At 43.9% G+C, this 25,237-nt stretch overlaps 1 protein-coding gene across 3 annotated transcripts in view; it reads left to right on the forward strand.

Moving 5' to 3' along the window:
• The window catches only part of MOV10L1 (Mov10 like RNA helicase 1), a 226,876-nt gene that overhangs the window by 75,269 nt on the left and 126,370 nt on the right, over window positions 1-25,237 (forward strand). For all 3 annotated transcript variants that reach the window (XM_077264879.1, XM_077264881.1, XM_077264882.1), the window contains one exon: window positions 20,040-20,205. In XM_077264879.1, the coding sequence (XP_077120994.1) occupies window positions 20,040-20,205 (166 nt within the window). The remainder of the gene's footprint in view (window positions 1-20,039; window positions 20,206-25,237) is intronic.

The following is a 25,237-nucleotide window of genomic DNA, read 5'->3' on the forward strand; positions in this document are numbered from 1 at the left end:
CACATAGCTACTCCTACGCACGCGGCTGCGCTCCGTACACCTCATACACATTCAGCTCCGCTCCATACACCTTTTTGCCTTTTGAAAAGATTTTTTATAATTTTTTCTATTTTTTCTCTGGCGCCCCCTTAGGGTCGGCGCCCAGTTCGCCTATACGTTCGGGCCGGCCCTGGTTTTACCATATCGTGTACTGGAAGATAGGGGAGAAAAATCCATGTGTGGTGAAATTGCAAAAAAAAAAAAAAATGGATTACTTACGGTAATACTCTTTTATAGAGCCACAACAGCACCCACTTGAGAGAGGGGATCCGCCCCTAGGAACAGGAAACCCTATAGAGAGATAAAAGGGGCGGTCCCCCTCGCTCCCACAGTTGGGTTACAGAGAATGAGAGGAACCACCCACCAGTTTTAGTAGGCAATCCAATATTTGTATTTATTTTTACTTAAGTATGACTAGCTAAAAGAACCATTCACCCTTATCAGTGCTCTTTTGCAAAATAACTATTAGGGAGGGAAATGAAGGGGTGCTGTCGTGGCTCTATAAAAGAGTATTACCGGTAAGTAATCCGTTTTTTTCTCTTCGCCACGACAGCACCCACGTGAGAGACTTTCAGAGATAGTCATTTTGGGGGGGGGATCACCATGTTAAGAACTGAGCTACCAAAAGATAAGTCAGTGGAGAAAGACAAGTCCAATCTATAGTGACTGTAAAAGGTAGTAGGAGAAGACCAAGTTGCGGCCTTACATATTAGTTCAATAGGGACCTCTGCTCTTTCAGCCCAGGATGAGGCTATCGCCCGGGTGGAGTGTGCCTTTACGATCTCAGGCGGATTCTCCATTTTTGATGAATAAGCCAGGCATATTGCGTCCCGAATCCACCGGGATAACGTATTTTTTGTGACTCCAGATCCTTTCTTATGGCCCTAGAAGGAAACAAAGAGAGCCCTGCTCTTCCTCCAGGGGCTAGTTCTGTCTAGATAAGCTATTATGGCCCTTCTCACATCTAGTGTATAGTATTTTTCCTCTTCCTGATTTGAGGGGTTATTATAAAAGGAAGGAAGATTTCTTGAGACCTATGGAATTTGGTGCCTACTTTAGGCAAGTAAGAAGGGTCTGTTTTTAGGACAATTCTATCCTGGAATATAGACAGAAAAGGAGGATCTATTGACAATGCCTGAATGTCACCTACTCTTCTTGCTGATACTAAGGCAACAAGAAGAGCTGTCTTAAGGGAGACGTATTTTATGTGGGCTGAGTGTAGTGGTTCGAATGGGTCCCCTGTTAAGGCTTCGAGAACTAGATTGAGATCCCATGGTGGTATGTGGGGAATTTGGACTGGTTCTGACCTTAGGCATGTTGAAATGAATCGGGCTATCCACCTGTCTCCTGCAATATTGTGACTATATAAGGCACCCAGAGCAGATACTTGTACTTTCAAAGTATTAAGTGATAGGCCTAAATCACGCCCTCTTTGGAGGAACTCTGAGGGTATGTGCACACGTTGCGGATTCTGTTGCAGATTTTTCCGCAGCGGATTTGAAAAATCTGCAGTGCAAAACCACTGCGGTTTTCACTGCGCATTTTCCTGCGGATTCCTCTGCGGGTTTTCAACTGCACTTTCCTATTGGTGCAGGTTGAAAACCGCTGCGGAATCCGCAGAAAGAAGTGACATGCTACTTCTTCTTTTTTTCCGCAGCGTTTCCGTGTGGAATTTTCCGCAGCATGTGCACTGCGGTTTTTGTTTTCCATAGGGTAACATTGTACTGTACACCGCATGGAAAACTGCTGCGGATCCGCAGCAAAAACCGCAACGTGTGAACATAGCCTAAGAGAGCGGAAATGGGAATTTGTTTTGACAGAGCTGCCGGGAAAAAACTAAGAAATTTCCTCCATACCCTAACATATATAGTTGTTGTAGTCTTTTTCCTACTCAGTAGAAGGGTATCAATTAGTTTATCTTAAAAGACTCTTAGCTTTAGTAGCTGCCTCTCAAAATTCCAGGCTGTCAACAGTAGGGTGGTTGAAGGGGCCCTGGGACGGGACAGGAGATCCTGATCCTCCAGGAGAATCCACGGATCCGAGATTGACATGGCTCTGAGCCAGGAGAACCATGGTCTCTTGGGCCAAAATGGTGCTATGAGAATCATTTTTGCTCTGTCCTCCCTTACTCCTTCCGACAGTAATCAGGAAGATATCATTGGAGGAAATGCATATGCTTGCCGGTATGTCCATGGAACTTGGAGGATATTGGGGTGGTCTGTCAGAAACATTGAAGCAAATTTTTCGACTTGTCTGTTGCTCCTTGTTACGAAAAGGTCTATTTCGGGTGTGCCCCATCTCTTTGTTAACATTCTGAAGATGTGACGGTTGAGTACCCACTCTCCTTGGTGGAGGGTGTGAAGGTTGAGGAAATCCACTTTTGAATTGTCCACTCCTCTGACATGCAGTGCTGACAAGGATAGAAGATGTTTCTCAGCTATAGTTAGGATGTCGTCTGCTATAGACATGAGAGCTCCTGATCTCGTTCCTCCTTGATGATTTATGTACGCGACACATGTCATGTTGTCTGATAATATTCTTGTGTGTGTTCCTTGTAACTGCGGAAGAAATTTACACATGGCATGATAGATGGCTTTTAGTTCCCTTTCATTAGATTAATTGTCTGACTCACTAATAGACCATTGTCCTTGAACTATCTGATCTCCTAGATGTATAGATAAATTGGTAGATGGTAGTACGCATCTTTTAGGTCGAGGACTGCCATAAAACACCTGGGAAACAGAAGTTTTACAGTGGATCGGATAGACTCCATCTTGAAGGTTTGGTTTTCTAAGAAGATATTCAATTTCTTAAGATTTATTATAGTTCTATATGACCCATCTGGTTTTGGAACCAAAAATAAAGGGCAGTAAAATCCTTTTCCCCTCTGATAAAACAGGACTTCTACTAATACCATTTTGGATAGGAGATTTATTATTTCCTGCTCCAAAAACCCCTGTTGAGATTGAGAAGTCAACAGGAAGGAGTCTAGAGGGACTCGGGCAAATTTTAATTTTAGGCCTGAAGTTATGAGGCTAGTTGCCCAAGAGTTGGATGTTACCGTTCCCCATTGTTGGGAGAAAAAAGACAATCTACCACCCTCTGGTAAATCTGTCCTAACGTGGTTGGTCTTCCATTTTAAATGGACATTTTCCAAAAAATGCACCTTTTCTCTGACGCCCACGACGGCACCACGGAGAGAGGGGATCCGCCCACCAAGGACAGGAAACCTACAGATAAAAAGGCGGTACCTCTCTCCTGCATCAGTTTGTTTCCTGTCCTTGATGGGAGACCTACAGATCCACCTCCGTCAGAAGGAAAGATTCTCCGTGGGAATTCCGGGGCCAATCAGCCGATCCAGGCAGCGGGGACCCCCTGCCTCGGCTAGATGTGGTGACCCGAAGCGCCACCGCTAGGGGCTGGTAGGCCTTTTTAGGGTGTGCGGAGAGAGGTGGCAGGACCAGGCCGCCTCTCTAGGAAGACTCACCAGCAGCAGCCGTGTCCAAGATTCATCTATGGATAGGAGCGATGTGGCTCCCTGGCGTCAGTCTGCAGCCTGAGCTCCCGGGAGTTCCGTGGAGTCAGCGTGCAGTAAGTGCGCGGCGCCATGTTGCCCCGTCTGCGCACGCGCGGGAGGAGACGAGATTTCAAGCGGCAGGGGCTTGCGCGCGCACGAGCGCTGCGATCCTCGCCTAGTGCGCCTGCGCGGCTGTTGGAGAACTGTGCAGGCGCGGGATTTCGTGCTCGGGCCCGATCTGCACAGGCACGGGATTCCAGGCGCAAGGCGAACTGCGCATGCGCAAAAAAATAAAAATAAAATTGGCGCCCTCCACCGCTATTTTAGCAGGTGCATCTGGGGGCAAAAACGCTTCCAAGATGGAGACCGGCCAGTGCTCACCAGTGAGCGATGTGGAGCAGGTATCTCCCCTGCCCAGGGCATCTCCACAACCGACGCCGCAGCAGCAGCAGAAGCGACGAACCCAGAAATGGCACCAGGACTCTACCGGAGGGCGTTCTGGATCTCTGCGCAGCAAAGAGTCCAGCATAGCGTCCGGCTCAAGGGATAAAGCGAACATGGATCGTGCCCAACCGGTATTTATGGGTCCATAAGGTGGTGAGTGATCTTCGTGAATGTTAGCGATAGTGAGAGTCTATCTTTGTGTCTTTTACCATAGGGGAAGAAAAGCGCAAGTAAAACTAAACATAACATATGTGCCCTATGTAAAGAAGATCTTCCATCTTCATGGGAGAAAAGACTTTGCAGTATTTGTATTCAGCAGACAGTGTCAGAAGGCCTTCCCGGGTTTGCAGCAGATCTCAAAAACCTGATTAAAGTCCAGGTAGAGGAAACCTTTAAATCCCTCAAAGGAGGAAAAAAGAGAAGGAAGACTAAGCACAGATCTCCGTCTCCTGAATCGGGTGATTCGGGGGAAGATATGGATTCAGACTCATCTAATTCTTCCTCCTCATCCTCATCATCATCTTCATCTTCCTCGGGAGGCCGTAGTTGCTTTCCTATAGAAGAAACTGATAGTCTAGTTAAGGCCGTTAGGAACACTATGGGGCTGGCAGATCCTCACCCCAAAAGATCCGTTCAAGACATAATGTTCAGGGGGCTTGACCAGAAAAAGAGAAGGGCCTTTCCCCTTAATGAAAAAATCCAGTCTTTGATTAAAAAAGAGTGGAAAAAGCCTATAAGAAAGTCGCTACTGACTCCGAAAAAGAAGTATCCATTCGATGACCAATCCTGTTCCTTCTGGGATAAGGCACCTAAACTGGATGTGGCAATTGCTAAGGCATCCAAAAAATATGCCCTTCCGTTTGAGGACATGGGGGTCTTAAAAGACCCAATGGACAAGAAAGCAGATGGCTTCCTCAGAGGTTCATGGGAAGCGGCTGGTGGAGGCCTTAAACCAGCAGTCGCTGCCGCATGTACATCCCGCTCCCTGATGGTATGGCTAGACCAATTGGAAAGCCAGCTCAAACACAGGGCATCCCGAGACTCAATTTTAAATATATTGCCCGTTATGCGTGGAGCTGCCGCCGCCTTGGCAGATGCCTCGGCGGACTCAATCAAATTATCCGCTAGGTCAGCAGTGTTTTCTAATGCCGCAAGACAGGCCCTCTGGCTAAAATGTTGGCCAGGAGACCTCCAGACCAAGTCTAAATTATGCACCATCCCCTGTGAAGGAGAGTTCCTATTCGGGCCCACTCTAGATGATATACTAGAGAAAGCGGGGGATAAAAAGAAATCTTTTCCCTCCCTGGGTTTCCCTTCATACAGAAGGCCCTTTCGGAGCAAGAGGTTCTTCCGAAGGAAGCCCGGAAAAAACCAGGATAGGTGGGAGGACAAGCGAAACAAAAACAAGGGTTTCATCTTCAACAAAAACCCTAACGATAACAAAAAACCCGCACAATGAATGCTTGCCCCAGGTGGGGGGAAGACTGGCCCTCTTCCTCTCAGCCTGGGAGAAAATTACCAACAGTCCTTGGGTATTGAACATAATAAGATCCGGACTGAAATTGAAATTTCAAAAACCCCCTCACCCCTCGTTCAGGACGACTTCACGAAGATCTTCGGAGGAAGAGCAGCTAGCATTAGAGAAAGAAGTCATGGGACTGGTAAACAAAGGGGTTCTCATGGAAGTTCCCCTTCAAGAAAGAGGTCAAGGGTGTTAATCCCCTCTGTTCCTGAGAAAGAAGCCGGACGGTTCATTCAGGACTATCATAAATCTGAAAGAGTTAAACAAATTCCTAGAAATCCAGCCGTTCAAGATGGAAACAATAAAAACCTCGATAAAAATGTTGTTTCCACTGTGTTTCATGGTAGTCCTGGATCTACTATCACGTCCCTATCCACAAAGATCACCAAAAAATCCTCAGAATAGCAGTCTATATAAGGGGGGTGGTATACCATTTTCAATTCTTGGCCCTACCCTTCGGGCTGGCTATAGCCCCGCGGGTCTTCACGAAAATAGTTGCGGAGGTAATGGCTCACCTGAGGGAGCAAGATACCCTGATAGTACCATACCTCGACAACTTTTTGATAATAGGTTCCTCTCCACAACACTGCGAGGAACAGCTGAAAACAATCAGACATTCTCTGGAAAAACTGGGCTGGTTAGTGAACTTAAATCCAGATTGTTACCATGCCAGATCCAGGAGTACCTGGGTCTCACTCTGGACTCTATAAAACAAGAATGTCGCCTTCCAGGGGAAAAAATCCAAAACATCATAAGTCTGGTATCCAGAAGGTGAGACACCCCCTCCATAACACTGCGCCAAGCGATGTCCCTCCTGGGATCCATGACGGCCTGCATCCCGGCAGTCCAATGGGCTCAATTACACTCAAGGGAACTTCAATGGCAAATCCTGTCAGAAGAAGTCTCTCTAAAAGGGAATTTAGAAGGTCAGCTCATTTTATCTCCAAACACAATTCAGTCTCTAGGCTGGTGGACATCGCTAGGCAATCTTTCTTAAGGAATCCCGTGGGTGACTCCAGTATCCCAGGTAGTAACAACAGACGCGAGTCCCAGCGAGTGGGGGGCTCACCTGAACGACCTGTTAGCTCAGGGGAATTGGCCTCCATATCTGAAAAAAAGCGTCCTCCAATATGAAGGAACTATTGGCAGTCAAATTTGCACTATTAAGAGTTCCTGGGGCCCCTTCGGTCTCACCATGTCAGAATTATGTCAGACAACAAAGTGGTGATAGCATATCTGAATCACCAAGGGGGTACCCGTTCTCGGAGTCTGATGGAGATAACCAGCTCAATCTTCCACATAGCCGAATCCAACCTTCAATCCCTATCGGGCCTGCATATAAAGGGGGTAGACAATTTTAGAGCAGACTACCTAAGTCGCTCTTGCTTGAAGCAGGGGGAATGGGAGCTGAATCAGTCGGTGTTCAGTCAAATCTCGATAAAATGGGGCACACCAAGCATAGACCTCTTCGCAAACCATCTAAACAAAAAAGTGAACACCTTTTGCTCAATAACACCGTGGGGGAACGCTGTTTCCCTAGATGTGTTCCTGATACCCTGGAACCATCAACTAGCATATGCGTTTCCCCCTATTGCTCTGATTCCAGCGGTGCTGAGGAAGATTCGGGAGGACGGGGCTCACATAATCTTGATTGCCTCATTCTGGCCGAAAAGGCCTTGGTTTTCCTGGATGATGAGAATGTCCATCTCCGATCCATGGGTACTACCGGATCTCCCGAACCTTCTCTCCCAAGGCCCAGTGCATCATCCACAGGTGGCAAGTTTGCACTTGACAGCTTGGCATTTGAAAGGGAGCTACTAGAAAGCAGGGGGTTTTCTCCAGGGCTAGTATCTACACTGTTACAAAGTAGAAAACCCGTTACAACCAGACAATACAGGAAAGTATGGAAAAAATTCCTTTCATCTTCAGGCTTCAAAATGGGGGAGGGCGTCCCTCTTAATGCCATTTTGGAGTTTCTGCAGAATGGGTTAGAGTAGGGTCTGGCCACAAACACCTTGAAGGTTCATGTAGCGGCTCTAGGAGCTCTGTTCAACTATGATTTAGCAGGAAATCGATGGATATCTAGATTCATCAAAGCAGCCGGTAGATCAAGGCCTCTACCCGTGAAATCTACCCCTCAGTGGGATTTAAATTTAGTTCTTAGAGCATTATCTAAACCTCCCTTTAAACCCTAGCGGATGCTTCAGTCAAAATCTTATCCCTAAAAACTTCCCTGCTAGTCGCACTCACTTCCGCACGTAGGGTCAGTGATATCCAGGCCCTATCCGCCAACCCCCCTTTCACGCAAATCCTGGATGATAGGGTCATCCTAAAAACTGACCCTGCGTATCTCCCAAAGGTGGCATCCCGTTTTCATAGGACACAAGAAATATCTCTGCCCTCCTTCTGTCCTAACCCCAAAAACAAAGAGGAAGAGGCGTTACATACATTAGATGTAAGGAGATGCCTGATACATTACATAGAAGCCACTAGGGAGAGTAGGGAGGATTCCTCTCTTTGTGTGTTTCCAGGGTCCCCGGAAGGGGAAGAAAGCATCTAAAGGCACCCTGGCAAGATGGATTACAGAAGCCATCAGCCTGTCATACTCGGCGAGTGGCGTACCCGTTCCGGGAAATATCAAGGCACAATCAACAAGAGCAGTGGCAACCTCTTGGACGGAGAAGGCCGGAGCTTCTATTGAGCAGATATGTAAAGCTGCTACCTGGTCTTCACCGTCCACTTTCTATAGGCACTATAGATTGGACCTTACCTCCTCTTCAGACCTTACCTTCGGTAAAAGGGTTCTGGAAGCGGTGGTCCCTCCCTAATGTACAAATCTCTGCAAATCTCTCCGTGGTGCCGTCGTGGGCGTCAGAGAAAAATATAGTTCTTACCGATAACGGTATTTCTCTGAGCCCACGATGGCACCCGTACATTCCCTCCCTTCACTTCCTGGGTGTGCACATGAATATAGTGCCTTATGCTAATAGTATAATAGTCACGCGGTATCTCATGTTAAGTATTTAGGTAATGTTAAAAGCAAGTCTCTGTTCATAGTCTCCCATCGTTCTGTAGTAAACAACTGATGCAGGAGAGAGGTACCGCCTTTTTATCTGTAGGTTTCCTGTCCTTGGTGGGCGGATCCCCTCTCTCCGTGGTGCCGTCGTGGGCTCAGAGAAATACCGTTATCGGTAAGAACTATATATTTTTTGTTTGGTATCTTTATTGGCCCAGCGGTCCTGGTTTCTAAAATCCTTTCTCTTATTAAATACAGGTTTCCGGAATGCTCTCCTATAAGACTGAAAATAATTATTAGGGAATCCCTTTTTCCTCTTACCCTTCTTTGGTGAGAATTTCGTCTAGTTTTGTACCAAACAGGTACTCACCCTGGCATGGCAGGCCACAGAGTTTAGATTTCGTTTGAGCATCTCCTTTCCAACCCTTTAGCCAAAGTGCTCGGCATGCTGCGTTTGTTAGGCCTGCTGATGTAGCTGCTAACCGAATAGAGTCAGCAGAAGAATCCTCCAGGAAGGCTGTAGCACCTCTAATCAAAGGTATGGGAGAGATTAGTTTATCTCGGGAGAGACCGCCTTTTAAACCTTCCTCTAGATCGTTTAACCAGACTAACATAGACCTTGCCGTTAGTGTTGAGCGATACCGTCCGATACTTGAAAGTATCGGTATCGGAAAGTATCGGCCGATACCGGCAAAGTATCGGATCCAATCCGATACCGATACCCGATACCAATACAAGTCAATGGGACTCAAGTATCGGACGGTATTCCTGATGGTTCCCAGGGTCTGAAGGAGAGGAAACTCTCCTTCAGACCCTGGGATCCATATAAATGTGTAAAATAAAGAATTAAAATAAAAAATATTGCTATACTCACCTGTCCGACGCAGCCTGGACCTCAGCGAGGGAACCGGCAGCGTTGTTTGTTTAAAATTCGCGCTTTTACTTGGTTACGTGAAGTCCCGGCTTGTGATTGGTCAGGGCGGCCATGTTGCCGGGACGCGGACCAATCACAGCAAGCCGTGACGAAATTTCGTCACGGCTTGCTGTGATTGGTCCGCGTCCCGGCAACATGGCGCCGTGACCAATCATAAGCCGGGACGTCACTGGAGGCTGGACACGCGCGCTTTTTAAAATACGCGCATGTCCAGCCTCCCGTGACGTCACGGCTTGTGATTGGTTAATGGCGGCCATGTTGCCGGGACGCGGACCAATCACAGCAAGCCGTGACGTAATTTCGTCACGGCTTGCTGTGATTGGTCCGCGTCCCGGCAACATGGCCGCCCTGACCAATCACAAGCCGGGACTTCACGTAACCAAGTAAAAGCGCGAAATTTAAACAAACAACGCTGCCGGTTCCCTCGCTGAGGTCCAGGCTGCGTCGGAGAGGTGAGTATAGCAATATTTTTTATTTTAATTCTCTCTTTTACACATTTTAACATTAATGTTGTTGCGATACCCGATACCACAAAAGTATCGGATCTCGGTATCGGAAATTCCGATACAGCAAATATCGGCCGATACCCGATACTTGCAGTATCGGAATGCTCAACACTACTTGCCGTACATGTAGCTGATATTGCCGGTTTAAATGCCCCTGTACATGATTCCCATGACCTCTTTAGAAGGGAGTCAGCTTTATGATCCAGCGGGTCCTGTAAGGAACCCGAATCCTCTACTTGTAGTAAAGATTTTCTGGACGTGGATGTTACTGCAGCATCTACTTTTGGGGCTTTTGTCCATGTAGACAAATCATCGTTAAACGGATATCACCTTTTTGATGATGAAGACAACCCTTTCTGCCCCTGGCTTTCCCATTCCTTTTTGACCAAGTTTTTGATTGCTGCAATTACTGGAAAGGTTGGTCTTTTTTTCTCTGATAAGCCTGCGAACATGACGTCCTGTGGTGTTTTGGGGTCTTTGGTATCTTTAATACCCATGATGTCTCCGACAGATTTAACGAAATTATCTATGCTTTCTGTTGGAAAGCACGTGTCTTGTTCACCTTCTGAGGAAAGGTATTCCTGGAAAATATCCGTATCCTTATCTTCAATATCAGTAGAATGGTCGAATTTTGGTGAGTGATATTTTTTCCTGGTTTTAATCTCTGGAATACTATCCGAACCCCTTAAAGCTCTTAATTCCTCTCTGATCATCTGTCTAATATCTACTGACCTTACTGAGGATTCTTCACGTAAGGTGGACTCAATACATGTGAGACACATTCTTTTTGTATGACTATCCGGGAGGGGCTAGGATCATAAAGCGCACTGTTTGTGCTTAGATTTTTCAGTTCTTTTTGCCTAGGGTGCATAGAAGAAAGAGGGAACAACAATCAGCTTAATAGGGTGGAAAATACACTCACCCCAGTGAAGCTTTCGGTCAAGGTACCGGCTGAAGAGGAGGAGACGGAGGCACAGGCTGAGAGGTAGATCGATCGGATCTCTTTTCTTTAGAGCTCCTTGTGGAGGATCTGCTCTGCTTGGAGCGTCTGCTGCAGCTTGTACGGTTGCGAGGTGCAACTGCTGTGTCTTCCAAAGAAGGCACCGCTGAGTCCTTTGGGGATGCCATGCTGGACACCGGAGCGTCACTGCCGGTCTTTTTAGAATGGAAGACGCCATCTTCTTCCTGTTGCACCCGGAAGTACTCATCACTTCCGGGTCGCGGCCTTGTTGTGCACGCCTGCGCATTGCCGCTGTCCCCAGCGCAAGCGCCGTCTCTCTTCCTAATTCACTCTGGAAGCTTTCGCATCAATTCCAGGGGAAGACGCACTGGGCCGCGCATGCGCCCACCGAGCATGGCGAGGCGACGTGCTTACCTGCGTGTTTTTCGCCCTCCGCGGGCCACGAGAAGACGCTCATCCTCCGTGAGCCAGGCGACTCCCCGAACCTGGCCTCACGGCGCCTGCCAACAGAGGGGGGAGCTGATGACAGGACCCCCGACACTGCTTTCAGCTCTGGAGCCCTTGCCATCCTCAAGGTAACCGCGCAAGCGGCATCCAGGCCAGGCATCCTCTTCTCTCCATGAGTTCCCTTAGGAACAGGAAACCAACTGTGGGAGCGAGGGGGACCACCCCTTTTATCTCTCCATAGGGTTTCCAGTTCCTAGGGGCGGATCCCCTCAAGTGGGTGCTGTCGTGGCAAAGAGAAAAATGCAATTTCACAATGTTTTTTTTTTTTTTTTACCATGTTCACTAAATGCTAAAACTGACCTGCCAGTATGATTCTCCAGGTCATTACGAGATCATAGATACCAAACAGTCTAGGTTCTTTTTTGTTTGTGGTGAAAAAAATCCAGTGTTTGTTTAAAAAAATAAATAAATAAATTGCTCCATATTCTGAGATATGTAGTGTCTCCATTTTTCACAATCTGGGGTCAGGTGAGGGCTTATTTTTTGCGTGCCAAGTTGACATTTTTATTGATACCATTTTGATGTACTGTAGATACGATCTTTTGAATGCCCGTTATTGCAATGTTGCGGCAACCCAAAAAAAAACCCGTAGTTCTGGCGTTTTTACTTTTTTTACTACGCCGTTTACCAATCAGATTAAATCTTTTTATAGCTTGATCGGGCGATTCTGAACGTGGCAGTACCAAATATGTGGGGGGTTTTTTGTTGTTTTATTTTAAATGGGGCGAATGAGGGGTGATTTAAACTCTTATATTTTTATTTTTTTACTCTGGCTTCAATAGTCTCCGTGGCAAACATGAAGCTGCGGTCATCAGATTGCTTGTGCTACATAGAGCAGAGCTTCAGTCATGTGACACGGTCGCCGATGAGCGGGATTAGTGACTCGCTTCCGGCTAGATCACATTAAATGCCGATGTCAGAGATTTACAGTGGCATTTAACAGGTTAACAGCTGCAGGTGGACGTCGATTCCACACATGGCTGTTAGGGGCAAATGTCAGCTGTTCAAAACAGGTGACATGTGCCAGGAAAGATGTGAGCTCGGGGCCGGAGCGCACGTTAAAGGGAGAGACAAGACATTCGCAGTACATGTACGGCGCATGTCGTGAAGGGGCTAACTCAGGTGATCCCAAACCCCAGAACAGCCGTACATACTCTGACACAAGGAAACGGTCACTGTTAGTAAGAGATTGTGGACAAGATTACATTTCATCCGGTAGAAGGGACAAAATAATTATAAAAGCTCAGTGTAAAGACTTGCTATTAATCATTTAAGACTAGTTCATATTGTTTTAATTTATAGCTTGATGAATTAGATACTGTACTTTTTAACAACTTGAAAGAGGACATGTCTAGTGACATAATATAATAATAATAAAAAATTGTTACGTGTATAGTAAAAAATATTTGATTACGTGCATTGGGGCTGCGGGTCAGGTGTCACATGGGTAATTATGGGTAAAAGTAGTCGATATGGTCATATCTTTGGCATTGTTTGTTTATAAACATAACGCTTCTTGTTACAATGCAGGCTGTAGGAGTGTATCCTTTAGGCTATGTGCACACGTTGAAGATTTGACTGTGGAATTTTCTGTGCAGATTCTGAATTTCTTGGCAGAAAACGCAGGTCAGAATCTGCACCTTTTTTTGGTATGTGCGCACGTTGTAGATTTTTGTGCGGATTTCTTTTTTTTTTACCCCTGCAGATTTCTATTATGGAATGGGTACAGAAACGCAGCAGAACTGCACAAAGAATTGACATGGTCCTTTTTTTGAATCTGCTGGGTTTTCTAGCACAGCCTATTTTTTTTGCTATTGACTTACTTTGTACTGTAAATCACTTGCGGATCTGCAGTGTTTCTGCGCGGAAAAAAACGCTGCAGTTCTGCAGGAAATCTGCAACGTACCCTTATACTAACTGACAATCTCTTTTGTGTAGTACTGCACTAATGATTTGTATCCGGTAGCACTATAATTACAAATAGCTAAATACATAGATACGGTACTTTTTTTTTTTTCACCAAGTATTTTCTGATGACCTACTTCCCATGCCCACACATGTATGTGTTGGCCCCCTACCACCTGAGTCTTTTTATTAATTATCTGGTCATTCCATGTCAAGTGAACCAATGATTTTTACCACTATATTTTTAATTCTTTTGAGATTTTGTTATTTGGTAATAGTGTGTCAGAGAATGCAAAATGTGAAGAAAAAAATTCTAGATTTTTTTTTTTATTATTATTGATTTTCAAAGTTTGGAAAAAGTGCAAATTTCGGTGTTGCCTACCTTTTACATTTCTCCCCATAACTCAGGCTAGAAAAAAGATAGAGAAACAAAATAAACACCATTCTACTCAGAACTGTACACCAGATATGTCACAAGAGTATCTTTGATAATATTTTACCTATGCGAACGCAAGCGCAAAACTTTAAAACGCATTTCTGAAAAAAAAAGTTTAATTAAAAAATTTCAAAAACTGCACATGTGCCTGCTATACTCCTAGCCAAAATACAAGCTGGGATCGTGATGGGATCATATTTTAAAGAAATAAAACTATTACAGTGTCAGTTCAAAAATCTTGGTTTCAGATCTGTTCAGCCTGTGGTCTAACAGTGTGGGGTCTATATTTACCAAATAATCCATGATTTTTAGATATTCCTGTATTATTTTACAGCTAAGGCTACTTTCACACTTCCGTCTTTATAAAGACGTTGCAATGCGTCGTTCTGTGCAAAAAACGCATCCTGCAAAGTTGCGCGCAGGATGCGTTTTTTGCACATAGACTTGTATTACCGACGCATCACGACGTATGGACACACATTCCATACGTCGTGGCACTGGATGCGTCGGTAGTTGGCGGACTGTCGTCACAAAAAAATGTTCAATGTAACGTTTTTTGTGCAACGCGGCCGAAACTCCGCTCCCTCCTCCCCGCACATCACAATGGGGCAGCGGATGCGTTGTAAAACTGCATCCTCTGCCCACGTTGTGCTAAATTTAGCACAACGTCCGTCGCTACGTCGGGCCGACGGTTTGCGACGGCCCCGTACCGACGGAAGTGTGAAAGTAGCCTTAGAAGCAGGAGAGGACAGAGGAGAAAGCTTTGTTAGGGCTGAGGATGACCAGGGGTAGACAGTGACTGCAGAGCAGACGACCGGCCGGCAGCTCGAGCCTCCAGAGGCCATATTCACACCAAATCTTAACACCAAAGCAACTCCTCAAATGGAGGGAGAAAAATATTCTTAACATCCAGTTCATGTATTGTTCAAACCAGGACTACGAAGAGGAGGAGGAGAGTTTGTTATATCGGTTACAGGAAGCAGAACCCATCACAGGGACTCAGCAATACCGGGCTATCATCCCATGTAGTGGAAATAAAGACAGCGACGTCCTTGACGTGGTAGATGGCGGCACAAGATCGGCAATGGATGACATAACTGGTTATGTGACCTGTGAATATGATCGGAGCTGGTGGCGTCTACTGTACTCTCCAAAGATTGTGAGGATGAAGACGTAGAAGTGACTTTTCTGCACCGTCTGGTCCAGCGCCGTCCTTTGTGTATCCAAGAAAACCAAACATTGTAAAAGTGAACAAAAATCAGATATAACTCAGGTGGAGCCGAACACCATGACCGGCCGCACATACTCTGACACAGAAGGAAATGGCCACTGCTAGTTAGCGCTTATGGACAAGATGACATTTCACCCACTAGAAGTGACACATTGATGATAGAAGGCCACTGTAAAAACCTACTATTAACTGTTTGATTAGTTCATATTTTATAAAACGAGGATTTAACTACTGTACTATTCTTCTTAAACACTTCAGAAATGACATGTTTAGTGATATAGTAGAAAAAAAATTGTTACATGTATAAATAGGTGGTAAAAATATTGGTTCTTTTAATCTTGTTTTTAACATATAATTAGGATCAGACTGTATTTAGAAAATCACACTTAAGGATATTATCACATTTTATCTTTTGGCTTGTTCAATGAGTTCAGGTTGAAAATGCTGAGCAAGTTGTGTTATGATGATTAAGATATATTTATTCTGGCACTTCGGTATTTATTTTTTGTGTTTCTTTATTGCTGCATATAAATGTTGAATGCAATAAGTTGTAATTTGAAAAGAAAAAGGAAAGAAACTCACACAAACATAAAATCAGATGATTCAAGGCTTAAAAAAAATAAATAAATTTGACAGGTCCCAAGTTGAATCCCTGTACAAATATAAACAAGGACACAAGTAACACACATGCATGTTTTCACAATTTTAAAACATACGTTTTTTTCAAAATTGCGCATCACAATTTTGAATTTGATTTCTCCAAAACAAAATATAAAGAAACATAGCCTTTTGACATAGCAAATGAAAGCTGGCACCGTTCTGAGAAAAATGATGCCTCTCCCACCTCTTTATCTTAATTCTAGCCCGAGATATGATAAAAAATGTAAAGCCATACCAGGCTAAAATCCGCACTTTTTCAAAACTGTAAAAAATTAACTGATGAAGAAAAAAATTCAAAACTTTTAATTTGTAATTTAACTAAAGGTGTACTTCATAAAAACAAACAAAAAAAAATCTAAAGACGTAAGGTAAAATAATATTCATATTTGGATCACTTGATATGGAATGACCCTATCTTGTCTGTTATGTGTATTATATGTGATTGCCTACATTGTTTTACAATTTAATAAATAAACATTTCTATTTTTTTAATAGACTACAGTCCTGCTCACCATTATTGGCTACTTTTCATTTTTTTTATAGTCTGTACAATCTTCAGAAATAACTTTGGAACATTTCCATTTATATCCTCAGGATTTTTTAATTAGTGGTACAAAGTAATACAACAATGAAACATTGTTTTTCAACTTACATGTTGCAATTTCAAAGAAGAAACAGAATAAACAGCACGTGCAGCAATAAAGGCGCCCCTAATTAATACTTGTTGCACACCCTTTAGCTTTGATGACAGCCTTCAAACATTTCTTGTAGCCATCTATAAGCTTCTTGCACTTCTCAGCTGGTATTTTCTCCCACTCGTCCTTTGAGGTTTGTTCAAGCTCTTCAATGTTTGCAGGGTTCTTGAGCTCACTCCAAAGATTTTCAATGGGATTGAGGGCAGGACTCATTCCTGGCCATTTTAAAACAGTACATTTTTTTTCTTTTTCAACCATTCCTGTGTAGTTTTGGATGTGTGCTTTGGGTTATTGTCTTGCTGGAGGACCCACGATCTTCAACTCAAACCAAGTTTTCTTACACTGGGTAGGACATTTTACTCTAAAATCTCTTGATAATTTTCTGATTTTATGATTCCTGTGATACAGACAAGGTCTCCAGTAACCAGACGCAGCAAAAACAGCCCCACAGCATTATGGATCCTCCTTGCTTAACTGTTGGTAGGGTGTTGTTTTTATTTCATCTGTCTACAGAACATTTTCCCAGAAGGAATATGGTTTGTCAATGTACTCTTTGGCAAAGATCAGTCTTTACTTGTTATGTCTTTTCTTCAGCAATGGTTTCTTCCATGACTTTTGCCCATAAAGCTCTGCTTGGTTTAGTGTGCGGCATATGGTACTTGTTGAAAGCATGACACAAGACTGTTCCAGGTTGGTCTTCAGGTCTTTGGATGTTTGACGTTGTCTTTTTTCCACCATTCGCACTAGTAAGACATTTTCAATTCTCCTCTTCAATTTTCCTCTTTCCCGCACGTCCAGTAAGGTTCTTGATGGTACCGTGCTTTGAAAACTTCTTAATAACATTGTGCACTGTTGAAACTGGGATACCAAGGTCTTTGGAGATGGCCTTTTACACTTTTGAAAGTCTTGTCTCATGGGCACCGACAATCACAGTTGATTATCATGTGTGATTTACCACAGAAAAATCAAAATGTGTTTCCATACTCTTTTAATGTAAAGGGTGCCATGTCACAGCAAGCTTTAGGTTTTTCTATTTTTACCTCCCATTGTTTTTTTGTTTTAAATTATTGTTTATCCTTTGCTCTTTTGTATTTACCATGAGTGCTCTATAAAAAAAATTCATGGGTGCCAATAACGATGAGCAGGACTGTATTTTGGCCCTGTGTTTTATAGTGTTCCATGTATTTGGAGTTTATAGTAGTCTTACTATCATGGGTCTGTGTGGCAGGCCACTCTGGCATATTTTTGAACACCTTATGTTGTCTGTTCTGATAAGATTGTTTCAATTATTAGGATGAGACTGCATGTAGAAAATCACACTTTGAATAAAGTATTTTAATGAAATAAAATACTAAACACATTTTCCCAACTTTATTGTACGCCTAATTCCTGTGACGCCCTCGATCTCCTGCAAAAAAAATAGAATAAACCAACACAAATTCTCCGATGTAGTCCATTTAATAAGGACTGTCCCACGACGATCTCCCCTATAGAGCTGTCACATCAGGAGATGTGACCGCTCTACAGGGCCTCCAGTGACACACTGACAGGAGACAATGGCTCCTGCAGTGTTATCATTGACGGTTCAACGGAGTTCATGTTCTCACTTTACGACACTACTGCGTGAGAATTTTCCCACGCAGTGGTGCCACAAGTGACAGCGACCTCTGACAGAGTGATACACTGCAGAAGGATACCTTCAGTCATATCACCGAAGCCCCTGGAGAACGGTCATATCTGCCGATGTGGCAGCTCTACACAGGAGATTGTCGGGGGACACTCGTTATTAAATGGATTGTCGGAACAGGGAGTATACTGTTTATTATATTTTTTTTTTTACCGGTGATCGAGGGCGTCGGGGAGTAGCTGTGTGGTGAGTATGTACTGTATTTTTTTTTGTTGTTGTTTTTTTTACACAGTAGCCAGGTGATGGGACTGCTAATGTCCCATCATCGGCTAGCTGTCACTGTAGCAGGCATAGCCCGTTGGGAAAAGTAGTCCCATCGGACGATGCCTGCCTACATACAGACCCGCACACGCACAGCGCCACACACACACACACACACCCGCACACAGACACGCACATCTGCTCCGCACAGTCTCCGCCCACACAGTCTCCGCCCACACACTTCCTCCTTATGATCTGCAGCATTTCTCGCATCCAACTACGCAGCAAAACCACAGATCTTTTTAAACCTGTGGTTTTGCTGAGGACTGAATCAATGGAAGTCAATGGGTGCAGAAATTATGCAGATCCGCAAAAGGAATTGACATGCTGCGGAAAGTAAAACCCTGCAAATCCACGCACACCAATTCTCAATTTCCCATTGACTAATATTGCTTGTGCACTACACTGCTGATTTGATGCTATTCTGCGCGTCCAAAATGCTACGGATCCGCATCAAAATCCGCAACGTGTGCACATAGCCTAGTAGTAGCTGCACACACAGGAACCGCTCACTGCACAATTCCAGTGACTGGAAGCAAGCTGATACAGCAAAGAAGCCCAACATGCAATTTAACCCTATATCTACAGGTAAATAACATTTCTGGATATGACTTGTTCCCTTTAAGACAAAAAAAACTGGAGCAAGCCTTTGCTAGATATGGCATATTTGATAAACACACTTGGCTGCACTTTCTTTTCTAAAAATGCCTAATGAGATGCATAAAGTACTTAAAGTGTGGCACATTGAATGTGTGCCTATTCTGGCTCAATTTAAAGGGAGTTTTATGTTGATGGCTTGCACATCTGGGAGTTCTATGTTGATGGCTTGCACATCTGGGAGTTCTATGTTGATGGCTTGCACATCAATATAGAGGTCTGATGGGCACTACCCAGCCGTGACAATAATGCAGGTGATGGAGTTCTGCTGTGCAGCTCAGTAACTGAGCACATTCACAGCAGCTAATTGGAGGGGGTGACAGATATCGCACCCCCAATGATCAGATATTGATGGCTTATCCTCAACCTGATTATTATACACAGTTAAATCGGGGTGTGCAAAGGGATTACATAATAATCTTTTTTAAGACATCAAGAATTTCAGTTCTGACTTCACTATTTTTTTTCTTTGAGGCTTCTTTCACACTAGCGTCGGGCTCGGCCCGTCGCCGTGCGTCGGGCCAAGGTCCCCGACGCTAGCGTTGTCCCCGCCGCACAACGGGGGCAGCGGATGCATTTTTCCAGCGCATCCGCTGCCCCATTGTGAGGTGCGGGGAAGTGCGGGGAGGTGGGGGCGGAGTTCCAGCGGAGTTCCGGCCGCGCATGCGCGGTCGGAAAAAGCGGACCGTCGGGAGCAAAAAACGTTACATGTAACGTTTTTTGCTCCCGACGGTCCGCCACAGCACGGCGCAACCGTCGCAGGATGGTTGCGACGTGTGTCATTGCGTCGCAAATGCGTAGCTAATGTTAGTCAATGCAGAAAAAACGCATCCTGCAAGCACTTTTGCAGCATGCGTTTTTTCGGCAAAACGACGCATTTGCGACGTAATGCAGTTAACGCTAGTGTGAAAGTAGCCTTAGACTTTTTTTTTCCCAGAGTTAACTTTAAATATTGGTACCATTTAATTTATAGAGCACACGACACTTTGATCACCGTTGATCACTGACGACAGAGATCCTTCACATTAACCCATGATCGTTTACTTTTTTTTTTTTTTTAGGTACAAAGCATCTCTAGCAAGTGGGAAATTAATAACCATGAAAATCAAGATGAAAATACTTTGGATCTTGACATAAAGGTTTTAATCGGCACAGTTACATTTTGCAATAAAGATGGAGGAGAAATTAACAAGACAACATATTTTTCCATGTGTGATGTGTGTGAAGGTAACTTATTCCCTCCCAGTGGTTTCTAATAATACCGCATGTAGTATAACTGGCTATAGATGTACTTAACTGAATGTTCTGCATCTATTATATGTTTAGAGACACAAATGTGCTTAGTAAATTCACGAGTCCATCCCAATGGGTAGCAAAACACAAATTGAAATTGACTAAATTATTTTCTTCCATCGACGAACTTTATGAAGTATAGAATGTTATTTAGAATCCGTAAAACAAAATGTCCCTATGCAGCCCAGTTAAGGCTATGTTCACATGTCCAGTAATCATCTGAACGGATCCAGTATAAATCCGTTAACAGAAAAGTTGTGCAGACACAACTTTTTTCTTTTTTGTCTGTCTGACAAACTGATTTCAACCGGATCCATAGTTTAAAATTGAAGTCTCTGGAAAATTGATCCTTTAATTAGCCATCTATTTTTTACCATTTGTAAAGAATCCTTTATTTTGCTTTTTGGATCTTTCTCAAATAGATGATTATGTATTTTTCAGACTATAAGACGCTTCGGACCATAAGACGCACCTAGGTTATAGAGGAGGAAATTAGAAAAAAATTGAAGCAAAAAATGTGGTCAGTTCTGTACTAATATCCCCTATCCTGGTATATATAGTCCCCTCATCCCTAGCCTGGTAGGCATGTCCTCCTTATCCCTATCGTGGAAGGCATGGTCCCCCTAATCCCTATCCTGGTGTGCATGGCCCCATCATCCTGGTATGATTAGCCCCATCATCTTGGTATGATTAGCCCCATCCTGGTATGCATGGCCCCATCAGGAAAACTTAAAAAAAAAAAAATTATACTTACTTTCCTGCGCTCTCCTCGTAGCTTCCTATTCCTATGCCAGCAGCTGATTTATGCTTGTAAGCATCGCATGGCAGGGATGTCAGGCACTGCTTACAAGCCAAGAACAGCTGCCGGAATACTCCCTGCTATCTACGTTGGGACTATGTGTGTGGAGAGCATTGAGTATTCATTGCTCTTTGGTAGCCACAGCCACCAGCTTCCTGCCGCTGCCAGATGTTCAGTTGTGCCCGCTACTAAAGAGAAATTAATATTCACTGCATTCCACGCCTATGAGAGTGGAGAGCAGTGAATATTCATTCCCTTAAGTAGCAGGCACATGCGAAAGCCCGACAGCTGCACAAAGTCGGCTGCTGAGGTTAACAGTGTGTCCGCTGTTAAAGAGAAATTAATATTCACTGCTTTCCACTTCCATGGGCGTGGAATGCAGTGAATATTCATTTCTCTTTAGAAAAGAGCACAGGAGGTAACTGCAGCAGCCGGCTCGTGCCTCCTGTGACCCGCTGCTCCACCGCTGCCGTTCCCCCCACCTCCCCCAGAGCAGGTACATCCAGATTGTAAGATGCATCCCCCTATTTTCCTCCACATTTTTGGAGGAAAAAAATGCTTCTCCAAAATACTGTACTTGAAAGTTAACATGTCCAGTAGTATATGTTTATTTCTCCACCTCTTGTAAGCAAAAATACATCCTATTCAATTAGGAGAAAAATGGATGGCCATTTAACGAACCCATTTTTCGTAGACTATGTTTAAAAAAAAGCAAACACAAAAAACAAACAGTTGAAATCAGATTTTTTCAAGTAGGCAGAAAAGTTGTCTGCAAAAGTTTTTCTGTCAACAAATTGCTGCTGGATCAGTTCTAACTGTTTGTAACTAGCTAAACTGATGACTGTTAATACTCGTTTTAACTTTCTCATGGCCCATAATAAAAAGGGATACATCTTCCTTGCTGGTTAGTTACCTATATCCAAAATTAAGATTACAACACAGATCTCCCCTGTATATACAGTGCATGTAAAATTTGGGCATCCCTGGCAAAAAAACAAAACAAAAACCTGTTGTTGTGAACAGTTAAGCAAGTTGAAGATGAAATTATCTCTAATAGGCTTCAAGTTAAAGATGGCAAATTTACAAAAAGGAAAATGTGCTGATGCAAAAGTTTGGGCACCCTGCATGATTAGTACCTAAGAGCACCCTCTTTTGAAAGCATTACAGCTTGTAAATATTTCTTGTAGACAGACAAGTCTTTCAATTCTTATTTGAGGGATTATTCATCCATTGTTCCTTAGAAAATTCTTCCAGTTCTGTGAGATTCCTGGGTTGTCTTGCATGCACTTCTTTTTAGAGGTCTGGCCACAGATTTTCAATGATATTCAGACAGGGGACTGTAAGAGCCATTGTAAAACCTTCAGCTTGTGCCTTTTGAGGTAGTCTATTGTGGATTTTGATGTGTGCTTAGGATCATAATCCATTTGTAGAACCTATCCTCATTTCAACTTCAGCTTTTTTTTTTTTATAGATGTTAAATTTATATTAAAAATGTGTTTAAATTTCATTTAATCCATTCTTCTGTCTACCCATGAAATGTTCACTGTGACAATGGTTGCAACACAACCCCAAAGCATGTTTGATCCACCCCCATGCTTAATGGTTGGCGAGATTTTCTGTTCCTGAAATTCTCTAGCCTTTTCCCTCCACGCATGCCTTTGATCATTGTGGCTAAAGAGTTTTTTAAACATCTGTGCATATGACTTGTTTGTAAACTGCATCAGGCTTGTTTAGATTTTCTTTTGCATACTTCTGAATTTTATGGTGAGGTTGCAGAATAGGTTTTCTTCTAATGACTCTTCCATGAAGGCCATATTTGTGCAGGTGTCTGTGAACAACAGAGCAATGTACCACAACTCGAGAGTCTGTTAAATCTTTCTGAAGGTCTTTTGCAGTGAAGTGGGGGTTCTGATTTGGTGAATTTTCCGCACCATTAGCACAGCGATTTTTTTTTTTCTCAGTGATTTACATTGTACAGTAAATCACTTGATCTGCAGCGTTTCTGCACCGCAAAAAACGCTGTGGATCCGCAGGAAATCCGCAACGTGTGCACATACCCTTAGAATTTTTAAAATGGAAAAAAAAAAAAAAAATCTAAAATACAAAGGAAATGCGTCATCTTTAACTTTAGGCCTTTTGGAGATCATTTCATATTCAACTTGCTTAACTGTTAACAGTAACAGTAATTTTGATCAGGGGTGCTCTAACTTTTACATGCCACTGTACGTTTACATGGGGCTGACCTGATATGGCAATTGATCGCTGTACCGAACTTTGTTCTTGTTGTGATGGTGGTTCTGGTGCCGTATTCATGTATTGAAGATAGTGTTGAGCGATACCGTCCGATACTTGAAAGTATCGGTATCGGAAAGTATCGGCCGATACCGGCAAAGTATCGGATCCAATCCGATACCGATACCCGATACCAATACAAGTCAATGGGACTCAAGTATCGGACGGTATTCCTGATGGTTCCCAGGGTCTGAAGGAGAGGAAACTCTCCTTCAGGCCCTGGGAACCATATTAATGTGTAAAAGAAAGAATTAAAATAAAAAATATTGCTATACTCACCTCTCCGAGGGAACCGGCAGCGTTGTTTGCTTAAAATTCGCGCTTTTCTTTCCTTACGTGAAGTCCCGGCTTTGTGATTGGTTGCGTCGCAGTCACATGGGCGACGCAACCAATCACAGCAAGCCGTGACGTAATTTCAGGTCCTTAAGGATTTTAAAATTACGTCCCGGCTTTGTGATTGGTTGCGTCGCAGTCACATGGGCGACGCAACCAATCACAGCAAGCCGTGACGTAATTTCAGGCCCTTAAGGATTTTAAAATTACGTCCCGGCTTTGTGATTGGTTGCGTCGCAGTCACATGGGCGACGCAACCAATCACAAGCCGTGACGTCACGGGAGGCTGGACACGCGCGCATTTTAAAATGCGCGCTTGTCCAGCCTCCCGTGACGTCCCGGCTTGTGATTGGTTGCGTCGCGGTCAACCAATCACAAGCCGGGAGGCTTGACACGCGCGCATTTTAAAATGCGCGCGAGTCCAGCCTCCCGTGACGTCCCGGCTTGTGATTGGTTGCGTCGCGGTCAACCAATCACAAGCCGGGAGGCTGGACACGCGCGCATTTTAAAATGCGCGCGTGTCCAGCCTCCCGGTTTGTGATTGGTTGACCGCGACGCAACCAATCACAAGCCGGGACGTCACGGGAGGCTGGACAAGCGCGCATTTTAAAATGCGCGCGTGTCCAGCCTCCCGTGACGTCACGGCTTGTGATTGGTTGCGTCGCCCATGTGACTGCGACGCAACCAATCACAAAGCCGGGACGTAATTTTAAAATCCTTAAGGACCTGAAATTACGTCACGGCTTGCTGTGATTGGTTGCGTCGCCCATGTGACTGCGACGCAACCAATCACAAGCCGGGACTTCACGTAAAGGAAAGAAAAGCGCGAATTTTAAACAAAGAACGCTGCCGCTTCCCTCGGTAAGGTGCAGGCTGCGTCGGAGAGGTGAGTATAGCAATATTTTTTATTTTAATTCTCTCTTTTACACATTTTTACATTAATGTTGTTTCGATACCGATACCCGATACCACAAAAGTATCGGATCTCGGTATCGGAATTCCGATACCCGCAAGTATCGGCCGATACCCGATACTTGCGGTATCGGAATGCTCAACACTAATTGAAGATGATTATAGTTCCATATTCGGGTATTGATGATGGTTCTAGTTCTATTTTAATGTACTCATGATGATTCTGATACCATATTCTGGTATTTGTGATGATTATGGTGATGAGTATATCACCAGAGTCATGAATACTGAAAAGCATCATCAACATTTTTGTTGCAAGCTGTATTTGGCCCATGACTGATGCAAACACCATCAGATGTATCCCTTTAACTATAATTTATTTAGTTTCTATTAGGGTATCTATAACTTAAATGAAACCAAACGGTCCCCATTATACTCGTTTCCATGACTATATTGGGTTAGGGATTATCGCTATTTGTCCTTGTTATCATGTAAATGGTCCACAATGAATGATTCCTATATTAAACTGTGAAATTGCACTCTTTTAAGTCACGCCTCTAAAGTACACCAATTTTTTTACTTATCCTGGTATTTCTTAGATTAAACCGGTAGCAATTATTAGTGGAAGTC

This window comes from Ranitomeya variabilis, chromosome 5 (genome assembly GCF_051348905.1).
Source record: "Ranitomeya variabilis isolate aRanVar5 chromosome 5, aRanVar5.hap1, whole genome shotgun sequence".
NCBI lineage: Eukaryota > Metazoa > Chordata > Amphibia > Anura > Dendrobatidae > Ranitomeya > Ranitomeya variabilis.